The sequence below is a fragment of the Pseudophryne corroboree genome, chromosome 4 (genome assembly GCF_028390025.1).
Source record: "Pseudophryne corroboree isolate aPseCor3 chromosome 4, aPseCor3.hap2, whole genome shotgun sequence".
Classification (NCBI taxonomy): Eukaryota; Metazoa; Chordata; class Amphibia; order Anura; family Myobatrachidae; genus Pseudophryne; species Pseudophryne corroboree.
The window spans coordinates 401,625,361-401,638,901 of NC_086447.1; the positions used below are offsets into that span (position 1 = coordinate 401,625,361).

Sequence of the window (13,541 nt, forward strand, 5' to 3'; positions counted from 1 at the left end):
TCAGTTCTGTCTTAGCCATTTTAAGTTTCAGAAAGTGGTAGTATATCCAGGATGAGATGGCAGAGGCCGTTAGGGGTGTCAGAAAATATGCAGAAGCGGTAGATTTGAGTGTCATCAGCTTAGGAATGTACTGGATGCCAAAGAAGCTGATGACATTTCCAAAGGAAAGGAAAGGAGAAGATGTACAGAAATAAGAGCAAGGGAGCCAAGGACAGACCTTTGTGATACCAACATACAGAGGAAATAAGAGGCAGGTTGTGTCAGAGGTACAGATACAGTATGTCCTCATACACTATTGCTGCAGTCACGCCATACATATCTGTGACTTGAGTCTGAATACAAAGCTGAGATGCATTTTTTTTCCGTTCCAAGTTCTTTTGTGTTTTGTATACTCTGTTGCACACAGATGTACAAGTGTTGCATATTAAATGAATAGTGCTGTCTTGTCAATCGGTTTTGTTGCATCTGATTGCATATAAGATGACAAAATTTGATGGGGCCGATTCAATTGTTTTCCCCCGCTGCTACCACCAATGGGTGCACACGGAGCAAATCAATTGTTGCTCCATTTAGATACCCGGTAGCTGTGGGGATGACCTTTCTTCTCGCACCTTGGTCGTCCAAACGGGAGTTTGGACTCCCAAAGCTGGACTTTAGATGAGTTTAGTCGTTTTAAACGGCTTAACCCTGTCTATTTGGCACAATATACATGGGCGCCCAAACAACAATTGAATTGTGACAATTTGGGTGCCTAAACATTCCCGTTTAGATGGGAAAATTAGATGCCCCAAGCAACTGAATCGGCCCCTAATGACCACAACTATTTTCTATGTATGTTCTGCTCAGACATTCCTGACTGCATTAAAGGTAGAACACTATCAGACTGCGGAGAATACAATTGTTTTTTAGGGTGTTGAGGGTAATGGGTGGTCGACGGAGCTATCCAATTGTTTTGCTGACCAGACGCGAATGCATTACTTATTGCACTTTTCGTGCCCCAGTGCACTCTGTTGAAACGCATAAAGGGGTATATTCAATTGAAGTCGGATCCACTCTGACTTTCATTTGTCGGAATGGATCCGACCTGGGCTATTCAAATGACCTCTCAATCAGACTTTTAAAAAAGTCGAATTGAGGCGCCGGGGGGGGGGGGGGGAGGGAGGGAGGAGAGAGCCGCTGGCAGATGCTCCCCCCCACCCAGTCTCTCTGCCTCTCCAGTCCCTCCTCTCTGTCCCTGCATCACGGCAGCGTCCACCCAGCTCCAGCAAGCGAGGTCACTGCTCACCCGGTCCCTGCCTCTGCTCTGCCCGTCCCCACTCAGCTCCCCAGTCTCCGGCGCTGCTCTCCCCATCTCACTTCGACTTTTTTTTAAAGTCGAAGTGAGATGGTTGAAAAGGGGGCCAAAACCTGTCGGTTTTGGACCCGTTTTCGACCAAGCACGTGGATCGGCAGCTATTCCGCCGATCCACTTGCTTTTCGACAAGTCGAATTCCTTGACTTGTCGAATATATTGAATAGGTTGGAACCCCTTCCGACCTAAAAAAGTCGAAAACTGACGTCTTTTCGACAGACGGCCGCTTTCGGCGTCAATTGAATATACCCCAAAGCTGCTAAACCCATGCAAATTCCTGGTTAGTGCGCCCGGACAGTTGACTCTAGCAGATTTCTGCCTTCACCCCTGGAGACTGTGAGCAGAAATCACACAGCCATGCCAGATTGGCAAATAAATGAATTGCTGAACTAAGGCGCCCATTAGGTATGGGTGCCTAAACAACAATTTAATTTTCCCTTTATGTTGCTGGATTAATGAGATTATTTTATTGCAGTGTATTCAATAAAGCCTTTTGTTAATATTCTAGTAAAATGGTGTTGCACTAAACTGTTCCTCTATTTCTTTGCATATAAATTTGGATACTCTTTATTGTGGAGTGATTGCTTATAAAGTCCATAAAAGGGGATGATAGGAGAATATATGTCCACAATCTGGTGGGCATATTAACCAAAGGGGGCAAGTATTGGTTTCCATCTACTTCACTATAACTTTGGAAGGAATCAAAAGATACAGCTTTTATTATTCAAGTTGTGGACAGTTCAGGAGGAAAAACATATCTGGTAAAGCTGCCAAGGGGTGGTCTTGTGGTCTTCTGTATGCCGACTGACGGGATCCCGGCGCACAGTATACCGGCGCCGGGATCCCGACAGCCGGCATACCGACACTTATTCTCCCTCGTGGGGGTCCACGACCCCCCTGGAGGGAGAATAAAATAGTGTGGCGCGCGTAGCGCGGCGAGCCCGCAATAGGCTCGTTTGCGCTCGCCACACTGTCGGTAAGCCGGCGGTCGGGCTCCCGGCGCCAGTATGCTGGTCGCCGGGAGCCCGACCGCCGGCATATCGTAGTGAACCCGCTGCCAAGTACTCTGCACTTTATTTGAAATAATAGTGGGCCAAATTGTTCTGTAGTAAAGTTGTTTTAACATATACTTAACAGAGGAATAATCCTCTGTTTCTAATCCGACTTTGCACGTATGAATGACCAGATAAAAGGAAAAAAAAAAACCTCATTGTTGGACTGTTTCCGACACAAAATGAGTTAATGCCTGATAAATGTTGTTTCATAGACAAGACAGCCTATCCGAAATAAGTCTCTTCTTTCACAGATTGTGATGTAATGTAAATGTAGCTGATTGAAGCTACAAAAAAATCTCCTGGAAAAACAACTTAAAAACCCCTTCAAATCTACTTGGCCTTCAGTAAATCACCCCCCCCCCCCCCTTGGGTGTTTTGACAATATTAAAGACCAAAAACTGACCTTATAACGGACGTAATAACGCTTGTCTGGACGTGATTAAAAAACAAACAATTGAATTGTGCCCTGAGAACTCCCATCACTTTAGACAGGAAATTGGACACGCAAAACAATTGAATAGAATCTGGGATAAGTTCGAAAAAAGAAAACCCCGCTAATTGCAAACTGCAGAATGCAGTCGGGGGTAAGTGAATATTCACAGGGGATCTATTGGCCCACAGTGAATAACGGTGGCTATTTGGATCTCCCCCCCCCCATCCCCGAGTATGAAAGCCAGTAAATATCGGAATTAATAGTTTAAACTGTAATCACTGACTTACATGTGAAATAATTAAAATAATATTGTAGTGTTTGGGAAATATGTTTCTTGCTTATTGTGGGACACATTTAGCAAAATAAATGACCTTTATTTCATTTCTCAAACTTGCTTAGACATATTAAGGGTCTAATTCGGTAAGTATTGTATTTGCAGCTTTGCAGATACAATCCGTAACAATGCGAACGCAGGAGGAGATGCATAGCACCTCCTTCCTGCATTTGCGTTCTGGACACTGAGAATTATTGCAGTTCATTGCGATGTTCATCTGCGACGCCCTCGCCCCCGTCCCTCCCACTCGAACGAGGCGTTTGCATTTCTACAATGCGACCATCGGGAAACTGCAGGTTAGAACCAACCTGAATAAGGCCCTAATTTCAAAATGTAGGATATGTGAGTACAGTTCGATAACTGAGAATTGTTAAATCAGTGCAATTAAATATACGTTTTTTTATTTATAGGATTGAAATATACAGAATTCTTCATGGATATAGTTGACACATTCAACCATTTAATCCCTACTGAACACTTGGATGATGCCCTATTTCTAGTCACTAACCTGGAAAGTGAAGGCTGTGACGAATTTGCCACAAGCCAACATGTCATAGAAGACTCCTTGAAGAACATGCTCAGTGACAAGGATCCCATGCTTGGATCTGCAAGCACCCAATTCTGTTTACCGGTTTTGGACAATACTGAACACAATTTCCAAATACCACCTTCAACAGGTTTGTTAATGTTTTTTTAACTTAAATGTGACTATATGAATTTTCCACATTCCTTATAAATTAATCAACTATTGGAATGCAGAAATGTTCTCCTTTGAGACTAGCCTGATATTTCTGAAACACCTGTTATTTAAGATCACTATGATATTTTGCCTTAACAAAAATCATAATATATATATATATATATATATTTTTTTTTTTACATTTTTTTATACATTGGGGCCGATTCAGCTGTTTGGGGCGTATAATTTTTCTGTTTATAAACGACACTGTTTAGGGAATTGTCACACTTTGATTGTTGTTTGGGCGCCCAAACAGTCAGGGTTTAGCCGCATAAAACGTCTAAACCCATCTAAAATCCTGCTTTGGGCGTCCAAACTCCTGTTCTGAAGTACCGATTTAGCGCAAATTTCTTCTTGCACCTCAGCAGGCTGTGAGAAGGAATATTACTTTAAATGGAGCAATAACTGAATTGCTCTGTTTTGCACCCCCTAGTGGTAGCCTCTGGGTAAAACAACTGAATCAGTCCCATTGAATTAAATAAAGATGCTATATTCCTATATCTTAAAGTATGACTAATTCCTATAGAATTTCAGATATGAACCATGGAGTAAAATACTGTATGTTGTTTAGTGTTACCCTGACATTTCAGTGTAGCTCTTTTAAAACAGAACATTTTTTCTCCCCACTTCACTACAGGCAGTTGAAGATTCTTCAAAATTTTGAGGACTGTGTCCTGATAAGAATAAAGGTCAAAAAACTAATGTTACTATGACAACACTGGTTCTGCTCTGTGTGCGCATCAACCATTTCACACAGTGTATTTCTGCTCAGCAAGCTTATAAAGCTGTCACTCATCTCTACCTGCTTAGAGAAGTACCGCCCTCTGAACCTTGCAACTTGCTGCAGTGGAGTAAAAAAGAGCATGTTAAATATAAAAAAAAAAAAAAGTATATTCTTCAGCGCAGTAGTTCGTAGCCTTTGGTGTATGTTAATGTCAAACACAGGCTCTGCTCTTTAAATATCCCAGTGCACCCCTGGAAGTTGCAGTAAGTTTATCACTCACTTTGTCAAGTACTGGGCCATCAATTGGAATAAATGAAATTGCCTTTGAGATGCGTGTTCCTCAGTAGATCATGGACTTATGGGGCTTTATCTGGTCCATAACTTATCTTAATTTATTTCTTCTAATATTACCCCCACTATTACAATACATTGTTCAGAAAACTGGAACCTTGTCTAAGCTCCCCTTACAGTATTATGGCAGATCTGTATAAATAGTATGATCCTAATGGCCAAGATCTTATGCTGTATATAAAGTTTCATAGTCTGATAGCTTATTTTGGTAGACATGTATTGTTAAACCAGCAGATCTTACAAAATCCCTGAGAGTTGGAGGTCCCAAACTTTCTGATGCCATTATAATGCCTAATATTGTTGTGTGGTGTTTTTTTTTTTTTTTTACATCTAATTCAACAGCATAGGAAGAAGTTTAGATAGTAAAATCTATTTCTCTGACGTCCTAGTGGATGCTGGGACTCCGTCAGGACCATGGGGATAGCGGCTCCGCAGGAGACAGGGCACAAAATTTAAAAGTTTGACCACTAGGTGGTGTGTACTGGCTCCTCCCCCTATGACCCTCCTCCAAGCCTCAGTTAGGTTTTTGTGCCCGTCCGAGCAGGGTGCAATCTAGGTGGCTCTCCTAAAGAGCTGCTTAGAAAAAGTTTGTTAGGTTTTTTATTTTCAGTGAGTCCTGCTGGCAACAGGCTCACTGCAACGAGGGACTTAGGGGAGAAGAAGTGAACTCACCTGCGTGCAGGATGGATTTGCTTCTTAGGCTACTGGACACTAGCTCCAGAGGGACGATCACAGGTACAGCCTGGATGGGTCACCGGAGCCGCGCCGCCGACCCCCTTGCAGATGCCGAATAGAGAAGAGGTCCAGAAACCGGCGGCAGAAGACGTCTCAGTCTTCATGAGGTAGCGCACAGCACTGCAGCTGTGCGCCATTGCTCTCCGCACACTTCACACCAGCGGTCACTGAGGGTGCAGGGCGCTGGGGGGGGCGCCCTGGGCAGCAATGTAATATACCTATTCTGGCTAAAATATATCACATATAGCCCCTGGGGCTATATGGATGTATTTAACCCCTGCCAGGTTCCAAAAAAACCGGGAGAAGAAGCCCGCCGAAAAGGGGGCGGGGCCTATTCTCAGCACACAGCGCCATTTTCCTGCCCAGCTCCGCTGCGAGGAAGGCTCCCAGGACTCTCCCCTGCACTGCACTACAGAAACAGGGTAAAAACAGAGAGGGGGGGCACTTATTGGCGATATTTATAATATTTGAGCTGCTATAAAGGGAACACACTTATTAAGGTTGTCCCTATATATATTTATAGCGCTTGGGTGTGTGCTGGCAAACTCTCCCTCTGTCTCCCCAAAGGGCTAGTGGGGTCCTGTCTTCTATCAGAGCATTCCCTGTGTGTCTGCTGTGTGTCGGTACGTGTGTGTCGACATGTATGAGGACGATGTTGGCGTGGAGGCGGAGCAATTGCCTGTAATGGTGATGTCACCCCCTAGGGAGTCGACACCAGAATGGATGGCTTTGTTTATGGAATTACGGGATAGTGTCAGCACGCTACAAAAGTCGGTTGACGACATGAGACAGCCGGCAAACCAGTTAGTACCTGTCCAGGCGTCTCAGACACCGTCAGGGGCTGTAAAACGCCCTTTACCTCAGTCGGTCGACACAGACCCAGACACTGAATCCAGTGTCGACGGTGAAGAAACAAACGTATTTTCCAGTAGGGCCACACGTTATATGATCACGGCAATGAAGGAGGCTTTGCATATCTCTGATACTGCAAGTACCACAAAAAGGGGTATTATGTGGGGTGTGAAAAAACTACCGATAGTTTTTCCTGAATCAGAGGAACTGAATGAAGTGTGTGATGAAGCGTGGGTTACCCCAGATAGAAAACTGCTAATTTCAAAGAAGTTATTGGCATTATACCCTTTCCCGCCAGAGGTTAGGGCGCGCTGGGAAACACCTCCTAGGGTGGATAAGGCGCTCACACGCTTATCAAAGCAAGTGGCGTTACCGTCTCCTGATACGGCCGCCCTCAAGGATCCAGCTGATAGGAGGCTGGAGAATACATTAAAAAGTATATACACACATACGGGGGTTATACTGAGACCAGCAATCGCCTCAGCCTGGATGTGCAGTGCTGGCGTGGCTTGGTCGGAGTCACTGTCTGAAAATATTGATACCCTGGATAGGGACAGTATTTTACTGACTATAGAGCAGTTAAAGGATGCATTTCTTTATATGCGAGATGCACAGAGAGATATTTGCACTCTGGCATCAAGAGTAAGTGCGATGTCCATATCTGCCAGAAGAAGTTTATGGACGCGCCAGTGGTCAGGTGATGCGGATTCCAAACGACATATGGAAGTATTGCCGTATAAGAGGGAGGAATTATTTGGGGTCGGTCTATCGGATCTGGTGGCCACGGCAACGGCCGGAAAATCCACCTTTTTACCCCAGGTCACCTCCCAGCAGAAAAAGCCGCAGGCTTTTCAGCCGCAGTCCTTTCGTTCCTATAAGAACAAACGAGCAAAAGGACATTCCTATTTGCCCCGAGGCAAAGGAAAGGGTAAGAGACTGCAACAAGCAGCTCCTTCCCAGGAGCAGAAGCCCTCCCCGGCTTCTACAAAGGCGTCAGCATGACGCTGGGACCTTACAAGCAGACTCAGGGGCGGTGGGGGGTCGCCTCAAACATTTCAGCGCACAGTGGGCTCACTCGCAGGTGGACCCCTGGATCCTGCAGGTAGTATCTCAGGGTTACAGGTTGGAATTCGAGAAGTCCCCTCCTCGCCGTTTCCTAAAGTCTGCTTTGCCAACGTCTCCCTCCGATAGGGCGACGGTATTGGAGGCCATTCACAAGCTGTATTCTCAGCAGGTGATAGTCAAGGTACCCCTCCTACAACAGGGACAGGGGTATTACTCCACGCTATTTGTGGTACCGAAGCCGGACGGCTCGGTAAGACCGATTCTAAATCTAAAATCTCTGAACCTGTACATACAAAAATTCAAGTTCAAGATGGAGTCACTCAGAGCAGTGATAGCGAATCTGGAAGAAGGGGATTTTATGGTGTCCTTGGACATCAAGGATGCTTACCTTCATGTTCCAATTTGTCCTTCACACCAAGGGTACCTCAGGTTCGTGGTCCAAAACTGTCATTATCAGTTTCAGACGCTGCCGTTTGGATTGTCCACGGCACCCCGGGTCTTTACCAAGGTAATGGCCGAAATGATGATCCTTCTTCGAAGAGAAGGCGTCTTAATTATCCCTTACTTGGACGATCTCCTGATAAGGGCAAGATCCAGAGAACAGCTGGAGGTCGGAGTAGCACTAACCCAAGTAGTGCTCCAACAACACGGGTGGATTCTGAATTTTCCAAAATCCCAACTGATCCCGACGACACGTCTGTTGTTCCTAGGGATGATTCTGGACACTGTTCAGAAAAAGGTATTTCTTCCGGAAGAGAAAGCCAGGGAGTTATCCGATCTAGTCAGGAACCTCCTAAAACCAGGAAAAGTATCTGTGCATCAATGCACAAGAGTCCTGGGAAAAATGGTAGCTTCTTACGAAGCGATTCCATTCGGCAGATTCCATGCACGAACTTTTCAGTGGGATCTGCTGGACAAATGGTCCGGATCGCATCTGCAGATGCATCAGCGGATAAAATTGTCCACAAGGACAAGAGTGTCTCTGCTATGGTGGTTGCAGAGTGCTCATCTGTTAGAGGGCCGCAGATTCGGCATACAGAACTGGGTCCTAGTGACCACGGATGCCAGCCTGAGAGGCTGGGGAGCGGTCACACAGGGAAGAAACTTCCAGGGCGTGTGGTCAAGCCTGGAGACGTCTCTTCAAATAAATATACTGGAGCTAAGAGCAATCTACAATGCTCTAATCCTGGCAAAACCTCTGCTTCAGGGTCAGCCGGTGTTGATTCAGTCGGACAACATCACGGCAGTCGCCCACGTAAACAGACAGGGCGGCACAAGAAGCAGGAGGGCAATGGCAGAAGCTGCAAGGATTCTCCGCTGGGCAGAAAATCATGTGTTAGCACTGTCAGCTGTGTTCATCCCGGGAGTGGACAACTGGGAAGCAGACTTCCTCAGCAGACACGATCTGCACCCGGGAGAGTGGGGACTTCATCCAGAAGTCTTCCACATGATTGTGGTCCATTGGGAAAGACCAATGGTGGACATGATGGCGTCCCGCCTCAACAAAAAACTGGACAGGTATTGCGCCAGGTCAAGAGACCCTCAGGCAATAGCTGTAGACGCTCTGGTAACACCATGGGTGTACCAGTCAGTGTATGTGTTTCCTCCTCTGCCTCTCATACCAAAAGTACTGAGAATTATACGGCAAAGGGGAGTAAGAACGATACTCGTGGCTCCGGATTGGCCAAGAAGAACTTGGTACCCGGAACTTCAGGAGATGCTCACGGAAGATCCGTGGCCTCTACCTCTAAGACGGGACCTGCTTCAGCAGGGACCGTGTCTATTCCAAGACTTACCGCGGCTGCGTTTGACGGCATGGCGGTTGAACGCCGAATCCTAAGGGAAAAAGGCATTCCGGAAGAGGTCATCCCTACCCTGGTAAAAGCCAGGAAGGAGGTGACTGCACAACATTATCACCGCATTTGGAGAAAATATGTTGCGTGGTGTGAGGCCAGGAAGGCCCCGACGGAGGAATTTCAACTGGGTCGATTCCTACATTTCCTGCAAACAGGATTGTCTATGGGCCTCAAATTAGGGTCCATTAAGGTTCAAATTTCGGCCCTGTCGATTTTCTTCCAGAAAGAATTGGCTTCAGTTCCTGAAGTCCAGACTTTTGTAAAAGGAGTACTACATATACAGCCCCCGGTTGTGCCCCCAGTGGCACCGTGGGATCTTAATGTAGTTTTGGATTTTCTCAAATCCCATTGGTTTGAGCCACTCAAATCGGTGGATTTGAAATATCTTACATGGAAAGTAACCATGCTACTGGCCCTGGCTTCAGCCAGGAGAGTGTCAGAATTGGCGGCTTTATCGTATAAAAGCCCATATCTGATTTTCCATTCGGACAGGGCAGAACTGCGGACGCGTCCTCACTTTCTGCCTAAGGTGGTTTCAGCGTTTCACCTGAACCAGCCTATTGTGGTGCCTGCGGCTACTAGCGATTTGGAGGATTCCAAGTTGCTGGACGTTGTCAGAGCATTGAAAATATATATTTCAAGGATGGCTGGAGTCAGAAAATCTGACTCGCTGTTTATACTGTATGCACCCAACAAGCTGGGTGCTCCTGCTTCTAAGCAGACGATTGCTCGTTGGATTTGTAGCACAATTCAACTTGCACATTCTGTGGCAGGCCTGCCACAGCCTAAATCTGTCAAGGCCCATTCCACAAGGAAGGTGGGCTCATCTTGGGCGGCTGCCCGAGGGGTCTCGGCATTACAACTCTGCCGAGCAGCTACGTGGTCAGGGGAGAACACGTTTGTAAAATCCTACAAATTTGATACCCTGGCTAAAGAGGACCTGGAGTTCTCTCATTCGGTGCTGCAGAGTCATCCGCACTCTCCCGCCCGTTTGGGAGCTTTGGTATAATCCCCATGGTCCTGACGGAGTCCCAGCATCCACTAGGACGTCAGAGAAAATAAGATTTTACTTACCGATAAATCTATTTCTCGTAGTCCGTAGTGGATGCTGGGCTCCCATCCCAAGTGCGGATTGTCTGCAATACTTGTACATAGTTATTGTTACAAAAAAATCGGGTTGTTATTGTTGTGAGCCGTCTGTTCAGAGGCTCCTACGTTTGTCATACTGTTAACTGGGTTCAGATCACAAGTTGTACGGTGTGATTGGTGTGGCTGGTATGAGTCTTACCCGGGATTCAAAATCCTTCCTTATTGTGTACGCTCGTCCGGGCACAGTATCCTAACTGAGGCTTGGAGGAGGGTCATAGGGGGAGGAGCCAGTACACACCACCTAGTGGTCAAACTTTTAAATTTTGTGCCCTGTCTCCTGCGGAGCCGCTATTCCCCATGGTCCTGACGGAGTCCCAGCATCCACTACGGACTACGAGAAATAGATTTATCGGTAAGTAAAATCTTATTATTCCCACAACAGGGTGCAATCAATCATCTGCAATTCCACGTGCCTCCATACAGTAGGTAGCACCTATATCATACCTTTTAAATACGCATCACTATGGGGCTGCAAACTAAAATGTGCAATTTAGAGCGTGAAAGATAATGAAAGACCGTTCCTGGCATTCCAACACAGTAACAATGATATATTACAGGCATTGCTCCTAATTGAACCAACCCCAATATATTAACCTATGTTTTCACCATTTACAATTTATATTCTTACCCTGTCTCTTTATCATGTAATAAACATATGCATGCCCTACGCATGTGCATGGTTCCTGTTTGGCTTGCAGAACTGGATGCAACCCAAATATGTATTACATAGAGGATTTTTTTCTCACAAATTTACACTATGTGTAATGTCCAATTCCTTATCTTGTTCTAGTGGTCAATAAAGTGTTAATTTTCAAGAAAAATATCAATCCTATCTGTAATTTTCTGTATTAAATTTGCCTTTGTGTCATACTTTACTTATAAAAACTGCTTCCTACTTTATTTGTTTCCACTCTGTAGTTTTTAAGCATGATACAGCATAACTGGTCATTATTCTCATTGTGTCCTGACACTGTCCTCGAATTTCTGCTTGCACCTCTGGAGGGTGCAAGCAGATAGCTGCATTAATTGCTGCCTCTGGGCTATATGTGGGCTAACCCGTAATAGTTTACATTTACTTGTGGAAAATACACATTTCTGTACTGCCCTGTGTGTAATAAAATTAATGAATATGAGTATTATAGAAGGAACCTCCTGCACATGCGGAGATTCATTTTACTAGTGAATTCCATTCCCAATTTCTCTATCGTCCTAGTGGATGCTGGGGTTCCTGAAAGGACCATGGGGAATAGCGGCTCCGCAGGAGACAGGGCACAAAAAGTAAAGCTTTAGGATCAGGTGGTGTGCACTGGCTCCTCCCCCTATGACCCTCCTCCAAGCCTCAGTTAGATTTTTGTGCCCGGCCGAGAAGGGTGCAATCTAGGTGGCTCTCCTAAAGAGCTGCTTAGAAAAGTTTAGCTTAGGTTTTTTATTTTACAGTGAGTCCTGCTGGCAACAGGATCACTGCAACGAGGGACTTAGGGGAGAAGAAGTGAACTCACCTGCGTGCAGGATGGATTGGCTTCTTTGGCTACTGGACATTAGCTCCAGAGGGACGATCACAGGTACAGCCTGGATGGTCACCGGAGCCTCGCCGCCGGCCCCCTTGCAGATGCTGAAAAGAGAAGAAGGTCCAGAATCGTCGGCAGAAGACTCCTCAGTCTTCTTAAGGTAGCGCACAGCACTGCAGCTGTGCGCCATTGCTCTCAGCACACTTCACACGGCAGTCACTGAGGGTGCAGGGCGCTGGGAGGGGGGCGCCCTGGGAGGCAATGTAAACCTATTTTTTGGCAAAAAAATACCTCACATATAGCCTCCGGGGGCTATATGGAGATATTTAACCCCTGCCAGAATCCGTTGAAGAGCGGGAGACGAGCCCGCCGAAAAAGGGGCGGGGCCTATCTCCTCAGCACACAGCGCCATTTTCCCTCACAGAAAGACTGGAGGGAAGGCTCCCAGGCTCTCCCCTGCACTGCACTACAGAAACAGGGTTAAAACAGAGAGGGGGGGCACTAATTTGGCGTTAGAAATATATAAAAAGATGCTATAAGGGAAAACACTTATATAAGGTTGTCCCTATATAATTATAGCGTTTTTTGGTGTGTGCTGGCAAACTCTCCCTCTGTCTCTCCAAAGGGCTAGTGGGTCCTGTCCTCTATCAGAGCATTCCCTGTGTGTGTGCTGTGTGTCGGTACGTGTGTGTCGACATGTATGAGGACGATGTTGGTGAGGAGGCGGAGCAATTGCCTGTAATGGTGATGTCACTCTCTAGGGAGTCGACACCGGAATGGATGGCTTATTTAGGGAATTACGTGATAATGTCAACACGCTGCAAGGTCGGTTGACGACATGAGACGGCCGACAAACAATTAGTACCGGTCCAGACGTCTCAAAAACACCGTCAGGGGTTTTAAAACGCCCGTTTACCTAAGTCGGTCGACACAGACACGGACACTGAATCCAGTGTCGACGGTGAATAAACAAACGTATTCCTTATTAGGGCCACACGTTAAGGGCAATGAAGGAGGTGTTACATATTTCTGATACTACAAGTACCACAAAAGAGGGTATTATGTGGGATGTGAAAAAACTACCTGTAGTTTTTCCTGAATCAGATAAATTAAATGAAGTGTGTGATGATGCGTGGGTTCCCCCCGATAGAAAATTATTGGCGGTATACCCTTTCCCGCCAGAAGTTAGGGCGCGTTGGGAAACACCCCTTAGGGTGGATAAGGCGCTCACACACTTATCAAAACAAGTGGCGGTACCGTCTATAGATAGGGCCGTCCTCAAGGAGCCAGCTGACAGGAGGCTGGAAAATATCATATAAAAGTATATACACACATACTGGTGTTATACTGCGACCAGCGATCGCCTCAGCCTGGATGTGCAGAGCTGGG

The 13,541-nt window shown here is 46.1% G+C and overlaps 1 protein-coding gene across 5 annotated transcripts in view; it reads left to right on the top strand.

The window, feature by feature from the left end:
• Positions 1-13,541, top strand: part of PHF3 (PHD finger protein 3) — a 322,047-nt gene that overhangs the window by 15,788 nt on the left and 292,718 nt on the right. For 3 of the 5 annotated variants that reach the window (XM_063916746.1, XM_063916748.1, XM_063916749.1), the window contains exon 2: positions 3,584-3,850. In XM_063916746.1, coding sequence (XP_063772816.1) covers positions 3,607-3,850 — 244 coding nt within the window. In that variant the 5' untranslated portion in view covers positions 3,584-3,606. Of the gene's footprint in view, positions 1-3,583; positions 3,851-4,549; positions 4,900-13,541 lie in introns of those variants that run through there. The other 2 variants (XM_063916751.1, XM_063916750.1) reach the window with 2 other exon arrangements.